Here is a 22304-nt window from a genome sequence, read left to right on the forward strand (position 1 = left end):
CATGTCTCCTGGGTTGTATGACTTGTTATTCCCACAGTTACAGTCTTACCAGGGAAACAGCTCCAGAGGGAAGGGGGTAGACCCAGGATCACTCCAAAAACCATCCCCTCCTACCATGGCCCTGAGGCTCCTAACTCTGGCACCCCTTCCCTGCCAGAGCTGTCTTCTGCGCTGTGCAATGATTGGGGCACAGGGGCAACAGAGGTGTACAGAGCCCGTGCATACATGCTGCACGTGGGAGTCTGGAAAGGCCAAGGACACAAAGCCACGTACACGTTCCCTACCCGCCCCTTCAGCCTCTGTGGGCTGGAGCAGAGCCAAGCTGCAGCCACTCACAAGGCCAGGGTTCTGGCCAGGAGCCTAGGGTCTAGCCACTGACCAATGGGACAAGGATCCTGCTCACCCACTCCGACCAAACCTTCAGTCCCAAGCTTGGTGAGCTGACACCCTAGGGATGGTAGTAAAGGGGGCTCTGGCCTTCCCAAAGCCTCAGCCAAAGACAAGAACAAAAGATTCTAAAACCATTTTAAACTGGGATGCCTTTGTTACTCTAGGAGTAAAAGCCAGACATGACACTGAGCATTAATTTTGTTCAGAGATTTGGGGCAAAGAGGTGGGGAGGTTGTGCCCTTAAGTTTTTGCACATCTGTTGGCAAAGAAAAGTTGTGGCTGGAGCTATGCCTTCGGCCTTTAACCCCAGACCCCCAAGGATCAGAGTTCACACTCCTCTGGTGTTAGAATATGTGATTAAAGTTTGAGAAGCACAGTTTTATTGATCCCACATCTGCCCAAACCCTAGGCCCTAGTTCCCTCAGGCAGAAGGCCCTGTGGTCAGTGTGGTCAGGCGATGGCTGCTGTCTCCCTGTCCTGCCCCAGGCGGTAATGAACCTCAGGAAGCGCCCTTAGTCTCTCTGCAGCCTGGAATGGGGAAAGGGGATAATCAGAGAGGGTAAGGGCTGCCCAGAATGGTGAGTGCTAGGAGACGCTAGACACTGGGGGAGAGCATGCAGGGTGGGGAGGCTGGTGAGAACGACCACTGGAATAGCCAGAGAATGGAGTCAGCTCCTGAGTCCCTAGGAATACCCAGGTCGTGGGGATTCTCAGGGTCATGATTGTTGGGATCCCTTGAGGGAACAGGAGGGAAAAGGGGACCCAAGGACTCAGGGTGTTCCAAGTCCAGACCTGCTCAGGGGTGAGGTCCCTCTGGGCCTGGGCAAGCATTTCATAGCCAACCATGAATTTCCGGACTGTGGCAGAGCGCAGGAGTGGAGGATAATAATGAGCATGTAGCTGCCAGTGGTCCCAGTTGGCTCCAGCCTCTGATCCCATGGGAGCCCCTGGTGGCAAGAAGGCAGAGATAGTTGGGAAGGGTCCTTTCTTAGTTCTTCAGCCTAGCTCTTACCCCCAGACCATAGCAGGTACCTGAAAACTACATCTTCCAGCATTCCCTGCCAGAGAGGAGACAAGGCATTGGAAAGCCCACTGGGAGACATAGTTTCACCACGTTCACTTCTCCACTCAGTCCCAGCATCCCTGCTCTGAACACTTCCCCAGCAAGTGTTCCAAGGCCTGCTGGGAGTTGCAGTCCACTAAGCTGGGACCCAGGAGCCCAGAAATGGTGTTGGGGTTAGATATGGGTACTCAAAAAGCCTCACCATGCCAGCCCATGGAGTAGGGAAAGGATGTCTCAAATAGGTTGTCATACTTGGTCAAGAGCTTCTTCATGATGGAGGCTAGATCTGGAATCAGAGCCTGACTCTCAGTCTGGGGCCCAGATGCTGGCCCCACCAGAACCATCCCCATCCAAAGCCTGGCCCCAGGGTCCCACCTGGGAGACTCACCGTCACGCTCAGCCGGCGTCAGCTCAGGCAGCCGCCGTACATGCCGACGGGGCAGCAGTAGTGTCTGGAAGGGCCACACTGCCCAGAAGGGGACCAGCACTAACCAGTGCTCACTGGTTAGGACCAGACGGTCCTAGGCCGACCAAATGGAGATGAGGTCATCAAGGTGAGTGTGAGGGGGGTCAGCAAATAGGCAAGGGAAGGAGAAGAAAAAACGTACCCAGAAACCAATGGTTTCTCACCACTCCACCACTACCACCCTAGTCTAAGCCATCATCACCTTTCCTTTAGCTTATTGCTATGTCCTCCTAGCAAGTCTCTCTGCTACTTCCCTTCTACCCTCCTCCTTCACACACCTCTCCTTTTTGGGGTGAGGTTACAGGCTTCCTGGGGACACAAGATCCAGCTTTCTCCCACCTTCCTGAGCAGCTCTTGGCGGCCGTACTCCATTAGCAGGGGCTCTCCGTGCTGACTCTGATAGGCCCGCTGAGATCGCTCCTCATGCTGGGCAACATCTGGCAGGAAACTGCTGGCCCACACCTGTCAAGGGGGAGGTGAAGGGGGAACCGATCCCTCACCTGCAAGCCTCCACATCACTAGCATACTTCCTCGGTTTTCCCTTACTCCAGTTCCCCACCCCACACTGTCTTGGACTCAGCCCAGATATCCACTGAAGCCCCTGACACACACACCTGGCAGTGGGGATGGGGGTTGGAACAGCCCATCATGGCTCCTTTGTTTTCAAAGATCTATGAAGTAGGGGTAGGGAGCTTTATAGCCAAAAGGACAGCAAGTCAACCCCTCCAAAACACAACCTGTGGAAATAAAAATGCCACTTCCCAAAACCAAACTGCACCACCCCCTCCCTGCCCATCTAGGGGAGGGGGCGACCTCACAGACCTGCACCCAAGGGTACTGGGCACCCAGATCCTCTGTGACTGAGGCCCATGCATCAACGACAGCTCGGATCTCAGGAACTGACATGAGTGGCAGTGTCACATCCGACCAGGGGTGGAAGCACATAACCTTACTAGGTGGTAAAGGAGGGAGAGATGACAGAGATACAGGGCTCGTTGAGCTGGGGGCAGGGCCCAACCCCAGTGCTCAGTCCAGCCCTTGGGTTGAAGGGTGTAAGAGTGGAAATTCATAGTTACCAGACTCCTCGAGCAGCCTCTGCTTGGAAAAGGGGGTGATCACTGGGTCCTAAGATAAAGGGGTATCACTCTCTGCAACAGAAGTCCCCCAACAAGGTCCAGCCTCTTTTCTCCCCAACAGCAGCTAGCTCCAACTTACCTGGACTAGGGGCATCAGGCCGCAGAGCTGGGAAGTCATTGTCAAACAGGAAGGTGCCTTCATAGTGGGGATTCACCTACAGACAAGGATGGGCTAGAAGCATTTGCTGGCCCATACCACCAGTCTTCTGATGGGCTTCAAGGTTACAAGGCGGGAAGAAGGCCACTCTGAGGTCAGAAAGACTTGGTGGGATATGACACAGAGGTCCACTCCCCTGTGGGGTGAAGAGAAGCTCTAAGGGCAGTGGATGGGGAACTACTCCCCCCGGGCCCAGCCTGCAGATGTAGGATCTAAAGACTTACCTCTCCATTGGCCCGTGTGGCCCCCGGACACAGAGGGTTGTGGGGGTCATGGCGGGGTACTGTCGTCAGAAGCGGGGGTTCTACCTGCCCCTGCCAGGGCCGCTTCATGCGGTGCGCTGACACCAGCACCCACTCATCTTGTAGCGGGTTGTAGCGGATATGCTGATGCTCTGGGGGCAAACCGTCAAGATCAGTCACAAAGCCCTATGCCCCTTTCTCCCCTGGGTCTTACCCACCAGCAGGCCCAAGCTCGGATGCACCCTCTTGTCCCCACCCTACTCAGGAGCTAAAGGCCAGAGCTTGGGCGTTCCCAGCGCCAATCAGCCTGCAGCCCCAACACCGGCGTGTCCCTTCGCCGCGCGTGCCTGGACGGGTGGGCGCGCCGACCCGCGGGCAGGGACGACAACTTCCTAAGGAAGGGGAGGGCTCAGCTTGGCTTCCCAGCGAGTCCCGGCCGCCCTGCGGTTACCGCTCGCCCGGAAGGTTGTGGCCATGGCGTCCGCCTCCGACGCCTGCCGGCGCTGCTTAGGACACGCTCCCCTGCGCGCCAGGAGGCCACCGGGTGAAGATACCTTCGGTAACTTCTGCTTGCTCACCTCGCCCCCACCGCCTGGTCGGCCCGGCCCCGCCCCGCTCTCGCCCCGCCCTCGCCCCGCCCTCGCTGATTGGACAGCCGCAAGCACGTGACTGTCTGAGGGCCGGCCCGGCCACCTGGGGGCGGAGTTCAGGACTGCCTACATCTACAGGGGGCGACTTTGATGATCCGACTCTAGGGCCAAAGCCACCAACTACCCTGGAAGAACCTCTGTAAAAGCTGCTTACCACAGATCCCTCGGCTACAGGATGCTTACAAGAGTTATTTGCTTTCTTAAAGTCATTCATTTGGTCATTCATTCAGCAAATATTTACTACTATCTACCACCACGTGCCAGGCCCCTAGGCTCCACATGGCGCAAAGGGATGTCCCTGTGTGCACGAGTCAGCATAGACTCAGCCCTCCCAGAACTTACATTCTAGGGTAAGTCAGGGTATAACTCTGGATCCACAGTCACCTCACTCACCTGCTTGGTGGCTCTGGCAGAGGAAAGGCAAGGAGGTGGGGGTGAGGGGCTGTGGGGCTTGATCTGCTTCAGCTAAACCTTGGCTTCAGGTACTATCTGGAGGAGTGGGTACCTCACCGTAACCATGCCCTAGCCCCACCAGGCAGCAGAAACGGGTTTGAGAAAAAAGGGCTAAGTAATCATATTCTCTCTCTCTCTCTCATATGCACACACACACACAAAGCACAAGAAGTGGTCAGGGTAAGAGGGCTATAAGAAGTCTGAAAATGTGGGGAGGACAGGACTATCAGTAGCTCCAACCACCATCTGGGTGGGGTCAGAGGTGTTTCCTTTGCACACCCCTGTCCCTTCTCCAACTTTTCCTTGGAACAAACCAGTTGGCCAACACTAGGATAAACTTCAAATTAATTCCTCCCCTGACACTTTATAGAGCCATCTAAATATTGTCTGAACCTCCTCCCCATTTCACAATGGAGAACCGAGGCCTCAAGATCACCCAGAGGATAAGTGGCCAAGCTGAGATTTGAACCCAAGTTTCCAAGCTCTTCCTGATGCTTTGAAATGCCTCTGAGACTTCAGTGAGTTTTTGTTTGTTTGTTTGTTTTTTGCCCATGCCGTGTGCAGGATCTCAGTTCCCCAACCAGGGATTGAACCTGTGTCATAGCAGTGAGAACCCAGAATCCTAACCACTAGGCCACCAGGAAACTCCCTCAATGAGCCTTAAGATAGAAACCTAGTGAGCTAGGAGCTGGGCAGTAGCAGTGAGGCCCCTTCCCCCAAACCAGGCCAGGACAAGCCAGGTGTTTTGCTGAGCTCAGATGTAAAAACTGGGTCATAGGTCATTTACCTTATCGATGCCCAGGGGCCTCAGACTGGAATCTAAAGAGGCCACTAGGTAGAGGGCAGGGAGCAGGGAGCTAAGAAACCAGAGTTTTACATGGCCCACTGGCTGCACGTGTAATAGGGATGTAAGGGGGATAAAAGATACACTTTTTGTGGAAAGGGAATGTTGCCTTGCTATTTCAGTAAACAACAAATTTTGCTACAGCATCAGCAACTGCAGCTGCCCCCACAACTGTGGTGGGCCCTGAGGGGAATTCAGGATGGAGAAAAACAGGAAGCATTATCAGCTTTTTTTTTTTTTAAACTATTTTCTTATTTACTTTTGTAAATGCTTTTTTTTTTTTTCTTTTTTCTTTTTTGGCCACGTTGTGCGGCATGTGGGATCCTAATCTCCCGACCAGGCTTCCAACCTGCACCCCCTGCATTGGGAGCGTGGAGTCTTAACCACTGGACCGCCAGGGAAGTCCCAGCATTATGTGCTTTGGTTACTGGTTTTTGTCTGACTTACTTCACTTAGTATGACAACCTCTAGGTCCATCCATATTGCTGCAAATGGCATTCTTTTTTTTTTTTTTTTTTTTTGTTTTTTTTTGCGGTACACGGGCTTCTCACTGTTGTGACCTCTCCCGTTGTGGAGCACAGGCTCTGGACGCGCAGGCTCAGCGGCCATGGCTCATGGGCCCAGCCGCTTCGCGGCATGTGGGATCCTCCCGGGCCGGGGCACGAACCCATGTCCCCTGCATCGGGAGGCGGACTCTCAACCACTGCACCACCAGGGAAGCCCGCCTTTCTCTTTTTTAAAACGGTGTGTCCTTATCTTTAACAAAGGAGGCAAGAATATACAATGGAGAAAAGACACCTCTTCAATAAGTGGAGCTGGGAAAACTGGACAGCTACGTGTAAAATAATGAAATTAGAACACTCCCTAACACCATACACAAAAATAAACTCAGAATGGATTAAAGACCTAAATGTAAGACCAGACACTATAAAACTCTTAGAGGAAAACATAGGCAGAACACTCTTTGACATAAATCACAGCAAGATCTTTTCCATTACTCCTAGAGTAATGGAAATAAAATCAAAAATAAACAAGTGGGACCTAATGAAACTTAAAAGCTTTTGCACAGCAAAGGAAACCATAAACAAGACAAAAAGACAACCCTCAGAATGGGAGAAAGTAGTTGCAAACAAAGCAACTGACAAAGGATTAATCTCCAAAATATACAAGCAGCTCATGCAGCTAAATATCAAAAAAACAAACAACCCAATCCAAAAATGGGCAGAAGACCTAAATAGACACTTCTCCAAAGAAGACATATAGATTGCCAACAAACACAGGAAGAGATTCTCTACATCACTAATCATTGGAGAAATGCAAATCAAAACCACAATGAGGTATCTCCTCATACCAGTCAGAACGGCCATCATCAAAAAATCTACAAACAATAAACACTGGAGAGGATGCGGAGAAAAGGGAACCCTCCTACACTGCTGGTGGGAATGTAAATTGATACAGCCACTATGGAGAACAGTATGGAGGCTCCTTAAAAGACTAAAAATAGGACTACCACATGACCCAGCAATCCCACTACTGGGCATATACCCTGAGAAAACCATAATTCAAAAAGATACATGTACCACTATGTTCACTGCAGCACTATTTACAATTGCCAGGACATGGAAGCAACCTAAATGTCTATCGACAGATGAATGGATAAAGAAGATGTGACACATATATATAATGGAATATTACTGAGCTGTAAAAAGAAACGAAATTGAGTTATTTTTAGTGATGTGGATGGACCTTGAGTCTGTCATACAGAGTGTAAGTCAGAAAGAGAAAAACAAATATCGTATGCTAACACATATATATGGAATCTAAAAAAAAAGGGGGGGGGTTCTGAAGAGGCTAGAGGCAGGACAAGAATAAAGACACAGTTGTAGAGAACGGACTTGAGGACACAGGGCAGGATGGGGAAGCTGAGATGAAGTGAGAGAGTAGCACTGATATATATACACTACCAAATGTAAAATGGATAGCTAGTGGGAAGCTGCTGCATAGCACAGGGAGATCAGCTCAATGTTTTGTGAAGACCTAGAGGGGTGAGATAGGGAGGATGCGAGGGAGGTTCAAGAGGGAGGGGATATGGGGATATATGTATACTTATAGCTGATTCACTTTGTTGTACAACAGAAACTAACACAACATCGTAAAGCAATTATACTCTAATAAAGATATTTTTAAAAAAAGAAAAATACAAAACAGTACAAAATAAATAAATAAAACAAAACAAAAATAAAAGTGTGTGCTGGAGAAGATTTCTGAAAAACCAGGTAGGGGAGCTGCAGACCTAGACAGTCCCAGAGGACTCTGTCTGAAACAAGGGGGCAGAGACCAGATTTGCTAGTCCCTGCTACGCAGGGTTCTTAAAGAATGGTCAACTCAGGAGTGTCACAGAAGCCAGAGCCAATACAAAATCATGTTCCCTCAATCCTGCATTTTCCTCTAAATAATCCCTTTTTTATCATTCCCTTCTTGGTCAAATTTCTCAAAAATTAGTTCATCTTCCCAGCCTCTACTCTTACCCGCACAGTACACTATAACATGTTTTTTGCCCTGTAGTAGTCGGGGTAAATAATCTTAGGTGCTGTAACAAACAACCTCCAAACTCAGTGGCTTAGTACCATGGTCCACTGTGGGAGAGAGGGAGAGCTCTGTCCCATGCAGCATTTGGAATTCTCCACTACTTAATTGTATGTAACTATATTAGATAAGACAAGAAAGTGAGTGTCAAGAATTTCACAGATTTTACGAGCCAGACCTGGAAATGGCATGCCATTTCTGCCTATACTTCATTGGCCAGAACACAATCACATGGCCTCACCTAACTACAAAGTAGACTGGCTGCCCAAAAGCAAAAGGAATGGATTTGTGAATGTATAGCATAATCTCTGCTACATGCCCATACTGAGAAACCCAATGACCATTTCCAGTCATTTCATAGGACCACTCAATTATATTTGACTGTGTTGACCATTCCATTACTCTCATGTGTGAGGCTACACTCTTCCAGTTCTCTTCTGCTTTATGTTTCATTGATATAACTAACACATATGACACCACATGCCAGACACTAATTGCTTTGTAAATATTAACTCATTTAGTCTTCATCACAATAAAGGTATGTACTTTTCTTCATCCCATTTTACAGATGAGAAAACTGAGTCACAAAGAGTTCAAGTAACTTGCCCAAGATCACATAACCAGTAGGTGGCGGGAGCCAGGCTTTTAACACAGTCAGTCCTGTCCAGAGTGTCTTTCTTATCACTGCACTATGCTGCCTCTTTTCTCTTCTGTTTCTTTCCTGCTTCTCTTCCTTTTTCACTCCCCACCCCATCCCCTCCGCCGCCGATAACCTTCAGTTGGCTTACAAGGCCCTCCTCTCATATTTTGTACTTCAGAATAAAGAATGAATTGTTGGCCCGCGGAAGACCCCACGCTGTCTCTCCTCGGTGCCTTTGCTCCTGGAGTAGGTCTCAATGGCTCACTGGAATGCCCTTCCCATCGCTCTTAAAGACACTGCTCAGGTGTCACCGCCTCCAAAAGCCGTCCGTAACGTTCCCAAGTAGAAGAGCCACCTTCCCACCTTCTGTGCTAGCAAAGGCGGGCCTTAACCATCACAAGTCCGGAAGGCCCTTCTTCCGGGTTGCCTGCTTCACCAGTCAGTGAGCCCAGGCGGGCCAGTCCATTCTGGGTCTCACCGACATCCCCGCAACCCCAAGTAGAACGGCGCTAGGCGAGAGCGTGCCTAGATACCCCAACGCCTGCAGCTAGGAGAGCTTGGCCCCGCCCCCTTTCCTGACGCGCGCGGCGCCGCCCCGCCCTTCGGCGCACCCGGCTCCCCGCTCCACGAGAGATAATGGTTCGACCCGAGAGGCGGTGCCCCGGTGCCCTGGCAGTTCCGATTGGCCAGGGCAAGCCGTACCACGGCGGTGGCGGGGGAACAGGTCGTAGGCGGCGCGCCAAGAGACACGGAGGCAGTGAGGGTCACAGCCTTAGGCTCCCACTTTTCTCTGCGCTGCGCTGGGCCAGGCCGCCCGCTGGGATGCAGTGGGCCGTGGGCCGGCGGTGGGCGTGTGCCGCGCTGCTCCTGGCGGCCGCGGCTGTGCTGGCTCAGGTGGTCTGGCACTGGCTGGGCACTCAGAACTTCGTCTTCCAGCATGAAGAGATCGCGCAGCTGGCTCGGCAGTACGCCGGTGAGGCGGCGGGTGAGCGGGCGGGTGGAGGGCAGGGGGCTGGGGAGGGCCGGGCGTAGCTGGAGGTTCCGGGGGCACCGTTCCCCAGTTCGTGACCGATGCTGGCCCTGACTTGGTTGTTCCTCTGCCCCCGCCAGGGCTGGACCACGAGCTGGCCTTCTCTCGGCTGATCGTGGAGCTGCGGCGCCTGCACCCAGGCCACGTGCTGCCCGACGAGGAGCTGCAGTGGGTGTTCGTGAACGCGGGAGGCTGGATGGGCGCCATGTGCCTTCTGCACGCCTCCCTGTCCGAGTACGTGCTGCTCTTCGGCACCGCCTTGGGCTCTAGCGGCCACTCGGGTCAGTGCTGGCGGCGGGCCGGACTGGGAGGCTGGGGCTGTACAAGGGCCCATGCCCTCCTTCCTGATGTTCGGCCAGGCCATCGAGTGGAGCGGATACCCTGATATTCAGTGTCCATTTGATTGTCTCTCAGGGCGCTATTGGGCTGAGATCTCGGATACCATCATCTCTGGCACCTTCCACCAGTGGAGAGAGGGCACTACCAAAAGCGAGGTCTTCTACCCAGGTGGGTAAGGTGTCTCTGTTAGAGAGGTGGGTCTCTTCATTCTTGGGTGCCTATAGTTGGAGGAAAGAGCCATGGCATGGAATAGGGGTGCGTTGAGGGGCCCTCCTCCTAGTTCCTTTGCCCTCTAGTTAAGCCCCAGGTGGTTGGTTGAGGCAGGGTTCAGGGTCTCTGTTGCCTTCCTCTGTCAAATGGAAACAAAACATAACAGCTCCCTGTTAACCATGTCTGATTTTAATCATCCAATATTCCAGCAGTTATTGGGGAGATCAGAAATGCTCTCATGCCCCCAAAGACAAGGCAGACAATTGTCTTCCCTCTTGCGTATAATGAAACATTTGGACTTCTAAGTAAGTTTGAGGTTGAATATTACAAGCATGACAGACACTGTAACTGAACAGCTACATTTCTCAGAAAGCCTGGCAAGTCTTATATTCACTTCTCCCTATCTAACAGGCCCAAGTTTAGCTAAACTTCTGCTTGACATGAGTGAGGCTTGGGAATGCAGACCTCCATGACTCCCAAACAATGGTGCAGGGCCAGGTGAAGCTTCCCCCAAGAGAGGACATGAGCCAGGTGATGCCACACAGGAAAGTTTAAGAGTGGCCACCTTAGCCTCGTACCCTTGCAGATGGGCAGCCAGGCCAGTGAGGTAAGGCTTTTCCTTTCCTGAAGCTCCCTCTCCATTCCCTACCCCTAGAGAGCCCACAGGCTAGGGAGGTGGTGGCAATGGGAGGGCAGGGCCAGGCTCTTCATGTGGGTGTTCCCTGTCCCCCCAGGGGAGACAGTGGTGCACGGGCCTGGTGAGGCAACGGCTGTGGAGTGGGGGCCAAACACATGGATGGTGGAGTACGGCCGGGGTGTCATCCCCTCTACCCTGGCCTTCGCACTGGCTGACACAATCTTCAGCACCCAGGATTTCCTCACCCTCTTCTATACTCTTCAAGCCTATGCCCGGGGCCTCCGGCTTGAACTCACCACCTACCTCTTTGGCCAGGACGCCTGACCAGCCAGGCCTGAAGGAGGACCTGTGGATGGACAGGAGCGGGCAGGCCTGCACACATCCACTTGCTGGAGCCCACGTGAAAAGACATGGACATACTCACAACATGCAGATACTGAGTTCCTGGTGTATGAGCAGGGACACACATGCATACAACCAAACATAGTCATGGGAACACATGGGACACACATTCAGATACTGAATGCTGTGTGTATGGCAGCATTACGCATTCACACCCATGCAGAGAGGGAGCCCCACGTATACCAAAGGGGCCGGTCATGTTCGAGCACATATCCCACAAGCTCGACTCACTAACTCAGGCCTTTCCAGAGCTTCTCTGCCCCTAGTCAGCGCTCTGGAGTTAGGGATGGGGGTGGCTATTACAAACTGCCTGGGTCTGACCCTTCAACCCAGCAGCCATTGGGGGCGATGAGGGGGAAGAGGGGCTGCCTGTGGAGGCTCCCTTCACCTGCAGCTGTGATGCCCTTCCCCTTCATCTCCTTGTCCTCACCATATGCCTTACCCCATTCTGTTCCCCTGCTATGCAAGTACCCTCATGGCCTGTCCCCACCCTCGCAACCAAGTTAGCTGGAGAACCAGAAGAATGTGGCAAATGCTGAGGTCATACCTCCCTCCAGGGTATAATGGGGAGGCTGGCCTCAGCTGAGGGCCCAGTGCCGGGGTGAGGACCTAGACAGGTGGGCCCAGGTCCAAGGGGTTGCCGCTGACCTAGAGAAAGCCTTTTCTGCACGCACACACACAGACACTTATCACAGCTTCCAGACACTGCCTTTGCTGCATTCTCTGTCCATCTATCTGTGTCTGTCAATAAAGACCTGTTGAACAGTTTAATTTCTTTTCGTGTCTGAGCAGCAGGAGGACCTCTAACTCCTGGGGACCTCAGGAAGGCCTCTCCCTTGCTGTGTGATTCAGTTTATGACAGCAGCTTTTTACTGTATACTTTAGTGTTCCCAGGAATCACCTGGCAGGCTCGTTGACTCTACAGATTATTGTGCCCAATCCCCAGAGATCAGTTCTGGATTGAGGCCTTGAGATCTGCATGTTTAATAAGATTCTCTCCACCAGGTTTGAATGCCACAATTTCAAAAATTCACGGCTGGGTGAGGTGGTGTGTGTCTTGCTTTTGGTCTCGTCTCTGCCAGTGCTGTTCTGGGTACAGTCCTGGGACTCCTGCCCTGGATGACCAAGGGGTGGCAGTGTGCAGCCACTTTTGGGCTGAAAGGCATAGTCACTCTCCATCTTTTTTCTAGGTTTCCAGGGTATCATGTCCACGTCCACCCAGAGCAGGAGTTGTTTCTCTCCACTCTGCCTTTTCCAGGAGCCCCCACTTCTGTGGAGGCTCCCGGGGCTGGCGAGCAGGCACACTATCTGGTGGTGTCTAAGGTAGTGGGGGGCTGGGGCTAGGATGAGGCCAGAGAGGTGCCTGAAGTACACACCCAAGGGTCCTGCACTTGCCTCACCTTCCTCCTGGCCCTGTTCTGAAGATGAGCAAGGCCCAGGCCTCTCACTTCTTAGGATTCTGTTATATTAAAAATGGAAGGAACATGATTATAAAAAAATGTACATTCTAAAAATTTGATATTCTAATGAGTAAAAATACAAAGGACTACATGTATAACCATCTGGAAGCAACATCAAAAGTCTAAATATGTGGCTCAGAATGAATGTGAGGCCCAGGCAAGCTGGCCATCCTGACACCTTACCACCACTACAGTGTTGGCCATGACAGGTCCTGTCTGGGGCCTCTCCGTTTGATCACAGGTTGCAAAGCCAGGCCTCAGGATTTCTCCCACCCTGTAACCCAGCTTTGCCTCTAGGCTCAGAGCCCACATCTGTTAGGGATGCCCCAGCTCCCTTTGTCATCCCTACCTTTCACATAGGACTAGGCTTCCAGGGCCCTCCCCATCTCTGTTGCTAAGTCCAGTGTTTATTTCTTCTCACTTTCATTTGACACAGTTACTCTTAAAAGACTCCTTTGGCTTACAGGACACTACTCTCTTCCTTCATTGCCTCCTTTGCTAGATCTGGTTCATTTCCTCAACCTCTCACTTCCCAGGTTTACACTGCTCTGAGGTGATCTCAACCATTTCATGACTTTAAATACCATCTAGGGAATTCCCTGGAGGTCCAATGGTTAGGACTGGACGCTTCCACTGCTGGGGCCCAGGTTCAATCCGTGGCCAGGGAACTAAGATCCCCACGGTGTGGCCATAAATAAATAAATAAATACCATCTATGTGTCTATATACTAGTTTTACTGAGATACAATTGACATGTAAAGTTTTGTTAGTTTAAGGTATACAACATAATGATTTCATATATGTCTATACTGTGAAATGATTACCACAATAAGTTTAGTTAACATCCATCACCTCACATAGTTACAAAACTTTTTCCTGTGATGAGCACTTTCAAGACCTGCTCTCTTAGCAACTTTCAGATATACGATATAGTATTGTTGACTATAGTCATTATGCTGTACATTACATCCCCAGGACTTATTTATCTTAAAACGGGAAGTTTACCTTTTGACCACCTTCACCCATTTTCCCCCTGGCCCTGCCTCACCACTGGCCTCTGGCAACCACCAATCTGTTCTCTGTTTCTGTGACTTGAGTCTTTTTGTTTGTTTTTATTATTATTTTTTTATTTTTTATTTTTTTTTGCGGTACACGGGCCTCTCACTGCTGTGGCCTCTCCCGTTGCGGAGCACAGGCTCCAGATGTGCAGGCTCAGCGGCCATGGCTCACAGGCCCAGCCGCTCCACGACATATGGGATCCTCCCAGACCGGGGCACGAACCTGTGTCCCCTGCATTGGCAAGCGGACTCTCAACCACTGCACCACCAGGGAAGCCCTGTTTGTTTGTTTTTAGATTCCACATATAAGTGAGAACATACAGCAGTTGTCTTTATCTGATTATTTCACTTAGCATAATGCCCTCAAGGATGAATGAATAAAGAAAATGTGGTATATATCTATAATGGAATATTATTCAGCCATGAAAAAGAAGGAAACTCTGCTATTTGCAACAACATGGTTGGATCTTGAGGGCCATCTATGTATCTTATGCCTAATTTTTTGTCTCAGTCTAAACCTCCTCTGAGCTCCAGATTCAGATATCTGACTGCTTTCATCTCCACTTGACATCTCCACTTGGTCATCCAGTTGGCATCTCAAACTTAAAGTGTTCAATGTGAACTGATTTCTCTCCCAATCCTGCACCTCCTGTAGTCTTTACTGCCTGAGTTAAGGGTACCGCCATTTACCCAGCTGCCTAGGCAAAAAAACCTTGGAGTCATCTTGGATACCTCCCATTCTGTCACATTCTACATTCAAGACATCAACGGATCCTGTCTGGTTTATCTTCAAAACATATTCAGAATCTAACCACTTCTTGCCACCTCCACTGCTATCACCCGGGTCCAAGCCAGCATCATCTCTTGCCTGGATTACTGCAAAGGCCTCCTAATTGAGCCTCATGCTTGCATCCCTTGTGGAGGGTTCTCCACACAACAGCCAGAGTCAGACTTTCACTCTTTGCTCAGACATTTCCAATGCTTCCCATCTCATTCAGTCCTTTCACTGCCTCCAAGACCCTGCTCCAAGGTCTATGTTACCTCTGACCAAACATCCAACTGTTCACCCTGGCCATTGTGTTCTAGCCCAGTGGCCTCCTTGCTTTTCTTCTGACACATCACACTTCCACCTCAGGATATTTGCACCTGCTGTTCTGACTGCATGGCTCTTGCTCCCCTCCAGTTTCTGCTCAGTGAGTCCTTCCCTTAACATTTGGGTAATATCAGCCCTTCTGTGTTGGTTTTAAAATACCTCCAGGGGACATCCCTGGTGGCGCAGTGGTTAAGACTCCAAGCTCCCAATGCAGGGGGCCCAGGTTCGATGCCTGGTCAGGGAACTAGATCCCACATGCATGCTGCAACTAAGAGTTCACATGCCGCAACTAAGGAGCCAGTGAGCCGCAACTAAGGAGCCCACCTGCTGCAACTAAGATCCAGCACAACCAAATAAATAAATAAATAAATAAAATGAAATACCTCCATATAATTTTTGATACTCTTCCCTTTAAGAAGTGAAGCCTAATTCCCTTCCCCTTGAATGCAGGCTGGACTTAATCATGTACTTTTAACAACTAATATATGCCAGAAGTGACGGTGCGCAACTTCTAAAACTAGGCCATGAAAAGCACTCTTCCCTCTTTAGTCACTCTCTCCGGGGGAAACCAACTGCCATGTTGGGAGGACTCTCTGGTATGAGGTCCTCTCCCATGGAGAGGCCTACCTAGGGAGAACAGCCTCCTGCCAACAGAGCATGTGAGCAAAGTGGATCTTCCAGTCCCAGTCAAATCTTCAGATGACTGCAGCCCTAGCCAACATTTTTACTACAACCTCATGAAAGACAGCACCACTCAGCTAAGCCACTCTCGAATTCCCTATCCACAGAATTGTGAAAGCAGATGTTTTTTCAAGCTGCTAAGTTTGAGTGTAATTTGTTGCACAGCAATAGGTAACTAATGGCACCCTTCCCTTTCTATTCCCCCCAACCCAAATTTATTTTTCTACATTTTACTTATCACCATGTGACACAATATACATTTCCCCCACTGGAATTATGCCATTATAATAAGGACTTTGTTTTATTTACTCCTGTGTCCAACAGTGCCTTGCATAAAGTAAGTGCTCAGTAAGTATGTGTTGGATTAATGGATGTCTAGGTCAGTCTGTCTGTCTCTGTGAGGTGTAGGATCAGAGGGGGCTATGTGTGGGTATGAGACAGCCTTTCCTCTTCACAGATGGAGAGAGAGAAACCAGGTTCCAATCAGGTTATTCCTTCCCCTTTGCCCTTCCCAGTTGTACCCTCCTGGCTCAGACCCCAAAGGTGAATTTACTATGCTTGATTGATCCTTTTCTTTTGGGAGTAGCGTCCAAGTCCCTTGCCCCTCTCCACCCCCTCCAAAGCAATCTCCAAACCCTCAGAACTGGAATTTCCCCAAGCCAGTTCCTACCTTTCCAACAGGAATCTTACCTTCGTCTCTCTCCAGGCACTTTCTCTCTTCTGAGCAGCCCTTCTGTGTTGGTTTTTAAGCTTCCTCTTCTAAGGAAGCTGGTGGGGGGGGGGCACTGGGGAGGCAAGCTGAGCACAGGAGTTGCCTTGGAGAGGGATGGCAGCGGAGGGGGCTGGACTCTGCCCCAGGAGAACTTATACCACGCCAAGCTATGGGGGCAGGGGCATTGGATCTGAAGGTGGTTGGATCACCAATGCCTCTTGGTGGAAGTGGGATCTGACTGGCTGTCAGACCCAAAATCTGAGCGGGTGGGCACTGGAGTGTGAGCAGGACTGAGCCTCAGTGTGGCTGGCCAGAGATGGGCCACAGAGAGTGTGGACTTAGTGCCACAGTGGGAGCTGGGCTGGGGACAAGGGTGGAGGCTGGAGACAGTGAGAGCAGAGGGCTGTCATCCACCACAAGATCCTGGTGAGAAGAGCTGGTGGTCCAGACCAGGGCGAGCTGGGTCTGAGAGGAGCAGACTCACTGGGAGAGGGTTGGGGAGGAGGCAAAAGTTACCCCTGAATTTCTGCCCCCTAGAGGAATCTTGGCCTTGAGACCAGTGTGCCTCACTGGGTATGAATGAGGTCAGGTGGTACTCCCCGGTGCTGAGTTTGACACAGCAGAGTCTCACACCTATGCCAGGTATCACTCCTACAGAGGCGTGTTGTTCACTCACACACTTGGATCACCTCCCAGTGACTCTCAATGCTTTTAGTAGGTCAATTCCCTTCCGCACAGGAAGAAATTGGGGAATGGATGAGGGTGCTTAAGAGGAGTGGGGTCCAGGGCTGCTAAGGAACAGCATCTCAGCATCTGGAGGATAACTGGGAGTAGGGTGGGCCTGGAGCAGTTGGCTAAAGGTGTCTGGAGCTAGAGATTGGGGAGTCATGCAAACATAGGTGGAGGATGTATGTGAAGATGGGCAAAATGCTGATCACTATTGAAATTCTGAGGATTGCCAGAGGTTCATTATATTATTCACTCTTCTTGGTATATGTTTGAAATTTTCCATAATAGAACGTCAAAAGAGCTAAAAGCCGTGTGGCTTTGTACCTGCAGGTGGTATGTGTGCCCTGCTGCTGGTGTGGAATGAGCTCAGAGACCTCTGAGTGTGTGGGTGCAGAAGTGAGTTCACCATCATGCGCACGTATTGTGCAAACTGCAGCGTGCGTGCAGTTGGGGACAGCACCTGGGCAGGACAGGGGAGAAGTTTCTGTTCTGCCCAGGCCCTCCAGTCTCACCCCAGCACCCCGCAGAGTGAGTCCCCTCAGATCACAGCCTGTCCAGGCCTTTGGCGCTGTAGTATTTATGTAACCAAGTATGTGAGATAGGGGGCTGTGTACCTTGAACTTGTGACAGGGTGTGTTGGTGTGTGAACACAAGTGTTTGTATGTGGATGCCGGGCACTGAGTACGGGTGTGGGGACCCCCCGCCCCCGCACTTGTGAGGCTGGGAGGGGCCCTGGTCCGGAGTTCGGTGGTGGTGGACTCCTCACTCTCCTTTGCACGATTCCCAGCAGCACTCCAGCGCCCTCTCCCCCCACCCCGAATCTGGCTGTATGGAGGGTGGGAGACACCTGTTGGGGGGCTGGAAGCGGCAGAGCCCACCGGGGCCTCTCCCCCTGCGCCCCCGCCCGCCCTGCCCCTCGTGGGTCCCGCCCCCGGGGCCGCAGCCGGCAGAGCAGCGAGTGAGCGCCCCGCGGCCGGAGGAGCGCGCGGCTGCAGGAGCTCACGGCAGGGGCCCCGCACAGAGAACCGAGCTGAGACAGGGGCCGCCCGACAGGCGGGCTGAGCGGAGGGAGCGCCGTGGAGACGCCGGGGACAGCGGGCCGCGCCAGGCTGGTGAGTGTGGCCGTGGGGCGGGGATACCCCCGGCATCCTCTGTTCCCGTTCCTTCTCGGTTCTAGTCCTCTGCGTCTCTGCCCCGTCTCTTTTCCCAGTCTCTGTCCCTCTCTATTTACTGTCTCGCCCTGTCTCTATTTCTAATCTCTTTCTTCTGTCTCTGTCTCCTGCTGCGTCGGTCTTTGCCTGATCTCTCTCAAGCCCGGCCTCAGTATTTGTCTCCCTCTGCCTCTGTCAGTCTCCCTGGACTGCTTGTCACTCAGGTCTTTGATATTTATCTCTTGCTCCTCTATCTCTCTTACCTTCCCAGTCTCTCTACCGGATATCTCTATCAATCTCGTCTCTCCCCATCTCTGTCTCTCCATTCTTGTCTCTGTCTGATATTTCTGTCACCCTCCACCTTGGTCCCTCTCAGTCTCTTGTCTCTCGCCATCTCTCATTTCTATCCCCATATCTCCCTGTCATTGTCTCTCTCCCTCTCTGTTGGATCTCTCTCTCCTCCATCTCTCTCTGTTTCTTGGTCCCTGTCACCCTCTTTGATCTGCTCAGTCTCTACCTGTCCTCGGTCGATGTCTGTTTCTGTCTCTGGGTCTGGTCTCTGTCTCTCCTGCTCTTTTTACCTCTCTGTCCACCTCTGAGAAAGCTGTCTTTCTATCTTTTTCCTTATGGCCCCCCTGCACTTCCCTGAATCCATAACCACCTCCCCTTGTGTTGGGGACTTTGGGGGAGCGGGTGCAACACGCATAATTCTCTCCCCCACAGGCAGCCCTTTCCTCAGGGCAGCGCCTGGTGCCAGCTGGCCCACCAGTGGGGGGACTGCGCCTGGAAGCTGTAATGGAGGCCCTGCAGAGACAGCAGGAAGCCCGACTGGCCCAGGGGGTGGGGCCTTTGGCCCCTCCACGCCCACCACCACCACCGCCGCAGCCTTCCTTTCCTGGATCCCGGACCCTGCAGGCCCCTGACGGGGGCTTGGGGGAGGTTGGACCTGAGGAAGAGGAGGATGCCCAAGAGGATGAGGAAGGAGAGGAAGCTGGCGCAGAAGAGGAGGCAGCCGAGGAGAGCCACTCAGGGACCCGGGGCACCAGCTCACCTTCCAGCCAGCCCCCTGGACCTCATCCCCATGAGTGGACCTATGAGGAGCAGTTCAAGCAGGTAGGACCCTCTCAGTGTCGAGCCCTCCCCCTTCCTACTCTCTGGGCAAAAGCAGAGCAAGGTGATCAGTAGCCGCCCCCGCCGCCACACACACACTGCGCTCTGCAGGATGGAAAGACAGAGACATAGAGACCTGGAGAGAGACAGTGGGAAGACTGAAGGCTAGATGGGGACTGGGAGGGAGAGACAGACATGCTGAGACATGGAAAGAAGTGCGTAGGCACACACCGTGAGGTGCAGGAGACGCCCAGAAACATGGAGGCTGACAGACTGGAGGCTCTTGGTGAAGCTGGAAGGGAAAGTGGGAGGGGTGCAGGAGCCTTCAAGAATTCTGAGGGAGGGGGATCTGGGGATCCCAGTGCCAGCACTACCATACCTTCTCACACATCAAGTCACAAGGTCATATTCCAGTGACCAGTGGGGGTGTCCTGGGCTGTCTACTTCTGTCTTGGAAGTGGAATGGAGGTTGCCGCTCCTTTGGCAAGCTGATACCCACCTCATCTCTTCCTTGTCACATTCTCCCCACCCATGTCCTCTCCCCAGCCTGAGTTCTATGGGTGACAGTTCCCAGCCTGTGATGGCCACTACAGCCGCAGTGTGACTAAAAGGCTCCTGTGCAGCTGTTAATGATAAGATGTTAATTCACAGGGCCTTAATTTGAGGTTCTTCATCCCTGCGGAACCCATCTGGATGTTATTCGAAGGCACTACTCTAGGCTGTCATTAAGAAGATGTTATGCAGGGCTGAGATTCTAGGTGTGCTATTCTGGTGGTGTTACTCGTAGGGTGTTGGTTTTGGGTATTTTCCAGAAGTGTTAATCTATGCTTAGACTCTGTGGTGTTAGTGTAAAACTTATAGTGTTACTCGGGGCTCTGTTACTCTGGAGATGTGACTCTAGCGACTCTTTCTCCTGGGTGTAATTCTGGGGATTATTACTTGGAGACTCTGTGTGTTTTTTGTGGGTATCCATTTAAGACGCAGGGCTCAGTTCTTGTGGGAGTGTAGATCTAAAGGTGCATCTTTGGGGTTTGTTACTCATGGGTGTTTTTTTGCTCTGAGAGTTCTTATTGGCGGGTGGAATGTTACCTATGGGTGTTACGCAGGGACTGTCACTCTGGGTAAAAGACTGTTACTTTAGGGGTCCCTCCTGGGGTGTATTTGAGAGCTGATACTGCAAGTAGAGCTCCAGGTGACTGAGAATAGGTGGGATAACCCCTGGACCTTTCAAGTCCTGACCCTACAGATCCTGGGTGGTTCAGGGCCATTGCCTCTGTGGCAGCTTCTGTAATGCAGGAAGCTGTTCCTGGAAGATATGTGGGCTGAGGGCCCAAGGTTTCCATCCAGGAGCTTTTCTGAGCATCCACCCTGCCTGAGGGATGGGTTAGAGGCATCTCTGCCCCTCATCCCCACCCCTGGCACACAAACATGTGAACAGCAAGAAGCCCTTGCAGGTATGAATGAGTGAATGAGTGGCTCAGATATATCTGTCGGTTTCCTCAATGTGGAACACAACGCCAGCCTGACTTCCTCCCAAGGGCTCTGGAAGGCAGGCTAAGCCTCCGTAGCTTTCTCTCTTCCCCTACTCCCCAGATGGGTGGTTTGAGCTGCCCAGGGCACCACTGGCCAGTAGAGGGGTCTCTGTGTGTATCAGGAAAAAAGTGCCCACACCTGCCTCCAGGGGAGAGTACCCAATGTTCTCTCAGGAAGTCTACATTTCAGAACTTACTTACCCCTTCAGCTGGGGACCCTTAATCCGGGGGTTGGAGTCCAAAGGGTCCCGGGGTCGGGAGGGGCTGGGTAGCAGAGCTGGAAAATGACCTCAGTTTTTCCCCAGCTGTACGAGCTCGATGCAGACCCCAAGAGGAAAGAATTTCTGGATGACCTGTTTAGCTTCATGCAGAAGAGGGGTGAGTGGGTTGATGTAAGGGAAGGACCCCCACTTACCAGGTTTGAGGAAGGGAAACCCCAGGGTTTAGTCCTCAGTTTGGGTCCTCTTTGCAGAGGCCTGGGCTTGGCAGCATGTATCCTTTGGGCCCTCAATAGCGTCTTTAATCTCTGACCCTGCCCCCCTTCTCCACCCAGGGATTAATTAGTGGCCAGCCCACTGGCAGGTTAATGAGTGTGGGATCAATTGGGAGGGTGGGAGGGGGAACTGGTAGGAGGCTGGCCTGGGGTGGGAGTTCCCAGAATTGGGGGACTGGGATGGGAATGCCTTGGTCCTCTTCCCTGCTGCTTCCTCCAGCCTGTCTCTCCTCAGTTTCCCCTTGCTTCAGGCAGGAAACACCCAAGGTGTTCTGCATCAGGAAGGACTGGAATTAGACTGAAGGGAGGACTTCTCAAGGGGTAGGCAGGGGCTGTGGAGGAGAAGGAATTCCTTTCCAGGAATCTCAGAGCCAGAAGTGAATGCAAGAAGGGTCCAGGAGGGGATCAGGCTGGGCGGCAGTCCATCACTTAGGCTTCTCCCCAGATTCATGGGTCCGAAGACTGACTCATTATCTCGCTCTACAAAGCTAATTAACTCACTCCACGAGTGCGGCCTGATAAGCTGCTAATTAACTGGCTGCACTGCCCCCCTCCCTTAGTGCAGCTGCTGGCCAAAGTCCCTCAGGCCCCCACCCCAGGCCCAGCACCCCTTTCAGGTCCCTTCCTAACCAGGAACCCTCCGTGGGGCTCCAGGTCCTTTGGCTCCCCAGGAAGGCCCGGTCATTCTGGTCCCAACGTCCCCTCCCTGCCCCTTCCTCCTGGTCTCCCCTCCACTGGGGGGTGGGCTAGGGTGGTCTCAGCAGATCCTAGCGCCCCCTTCCTCCCAGCTCTGCCTCCCTCAGGTCCCTGTCTTCCTCTGCTCCCTGTGCGGGGGGAGGGGATCCCGCGGGACCGATAATTTCCCCCCATTAATCAGGCCGCAGCTAATTGTTCGGGTCCAAAGGCGGCAGCGGAAGGGGACGGGATCGGTAAGGAATTAACTGGGGCCTATCGCTCAGCGCAGACAGGCCCCTTTGTCAGGACTGGCCGGCGGGGGCGGCGGGGACTGCGGAGTCGGCGAGCCGAGGCGGGGGGTGGTT

At 52.3% G+C, this 22304-nt stretch overlaps 3 protein-coding genes across 6 annotated transcripts in view; 2 read left to right on the forward strand and 1 right to left on the reverse strand.

Annotated features, from left to right (window-relative positions):
- Positions 1-749: 749 nt before the first annotated feature.
- Positions 750-4031, reverse strand: GALT (galactose-1-phosphate uridylyltransferase). 2 transcript variants are annotated; one of them, XM_007470751.1, is made up of 11 exons: positions 3906-4031; positions 3437-3606; positions 3135-3210; positions 2996-3044; positions 2742-2871; positions 2534-2590; positions 2259-2381; positions 1842-1974; positions 1656-1739; positions 1183-1337; positions 750-918 (listed from the first exon to the last, which is right to left on the reverse strand). In XM_007470751.1, exons 1-11 carry the CDS (start codon positions 3928-3930, stop codon positions 841-843), a joined length of 1080 nt encoding a protein of 359 aa, XP_007470813.1. In that variant the 5' UTR covers positions 3931-4031; the 3' UTR covers positions 750-840. The 2 variants fall into 2 exon arrangements, with proteins under 2 accessions (XP_007470813.1, XP_007470814.1); XM_007470752.1 differs by lacking the exons at positions 2996-3044; positions 3135-3210 and having other exon boundaries at positions 820-918; positions 3906-4002.
- A 5346-nt stretch (positions 4032-9377) lies between these two features.
- SIGMAR1 (sigma non-opioid intracellular receptor 1) lies at positions 9378-12009 on the forward strand. Of its 3 annotated transcripts, none has more exons than XM_007470753.1 (4): positions 9378-9600; positions 9738-9938; positions 10072-10164; positions 10941-12009. In XM_007470753.1, exons 1-4 carry the CDS (start codon positions 9450-9452, stop codon positions 11165-11167), a joined length of 672 nt encoding a protein of 223 aa, XP_007470815.1. In that variant the 5' UTR covers positions 9378-9449; the 3' UTR covers positions 11168-12009. The 3 variants fall into 3 exon arrangements, with proteins under 3 accessions (XP_007470815.1, XP_007470816.1, XP_007470817.1); XM_007470754.1 differs by having other exon boundaries at positions 9450-9540; positions 10941-11167; XM_007470755.1 differs by lacking the exon at positions 10072-10164 and having other exon boundaries at positions 9450-9600; positions 10941-11167.
- A 6915-nt stretch (positions 12010-18924) lies between these two features.
- ARID3C (AT-rich interaction domain 3C) overlaps positions 18925-22304 on the forward strand; it is a 6458-nt gene continuing 3078 nt past the window's right edge. Inside the window, exons 1-2 of the mRNA XM_007470756.1 lie at positions 18925-19242; positions 21077-21149. Of these exons, the coding sequence (XP_007470818.1) occupies positions 18925-19242; positions 21077-21149 (391 nt within the window). The remainder of the gene's footprint in view (positions 19243-21076; positions 21150-22304) is intronic.

This window comes from Lipotes vexillifer, unplaced genomic scaffold (assembly GCF_000442215.2).
Source record: "Lipotes vexillifer unplaced genomic scaffold, Lipotes_vexillifer_v1.1 scaffold2225, whole genome shotgun sequence".
NCBI classification, from domain to species: domain Eukaryota; kingdom Metazoa; phylum Chordata; class Mammalia; order Artiodactyla; family Lipotidae; genus Lipotes; species Lipotes vexillifer.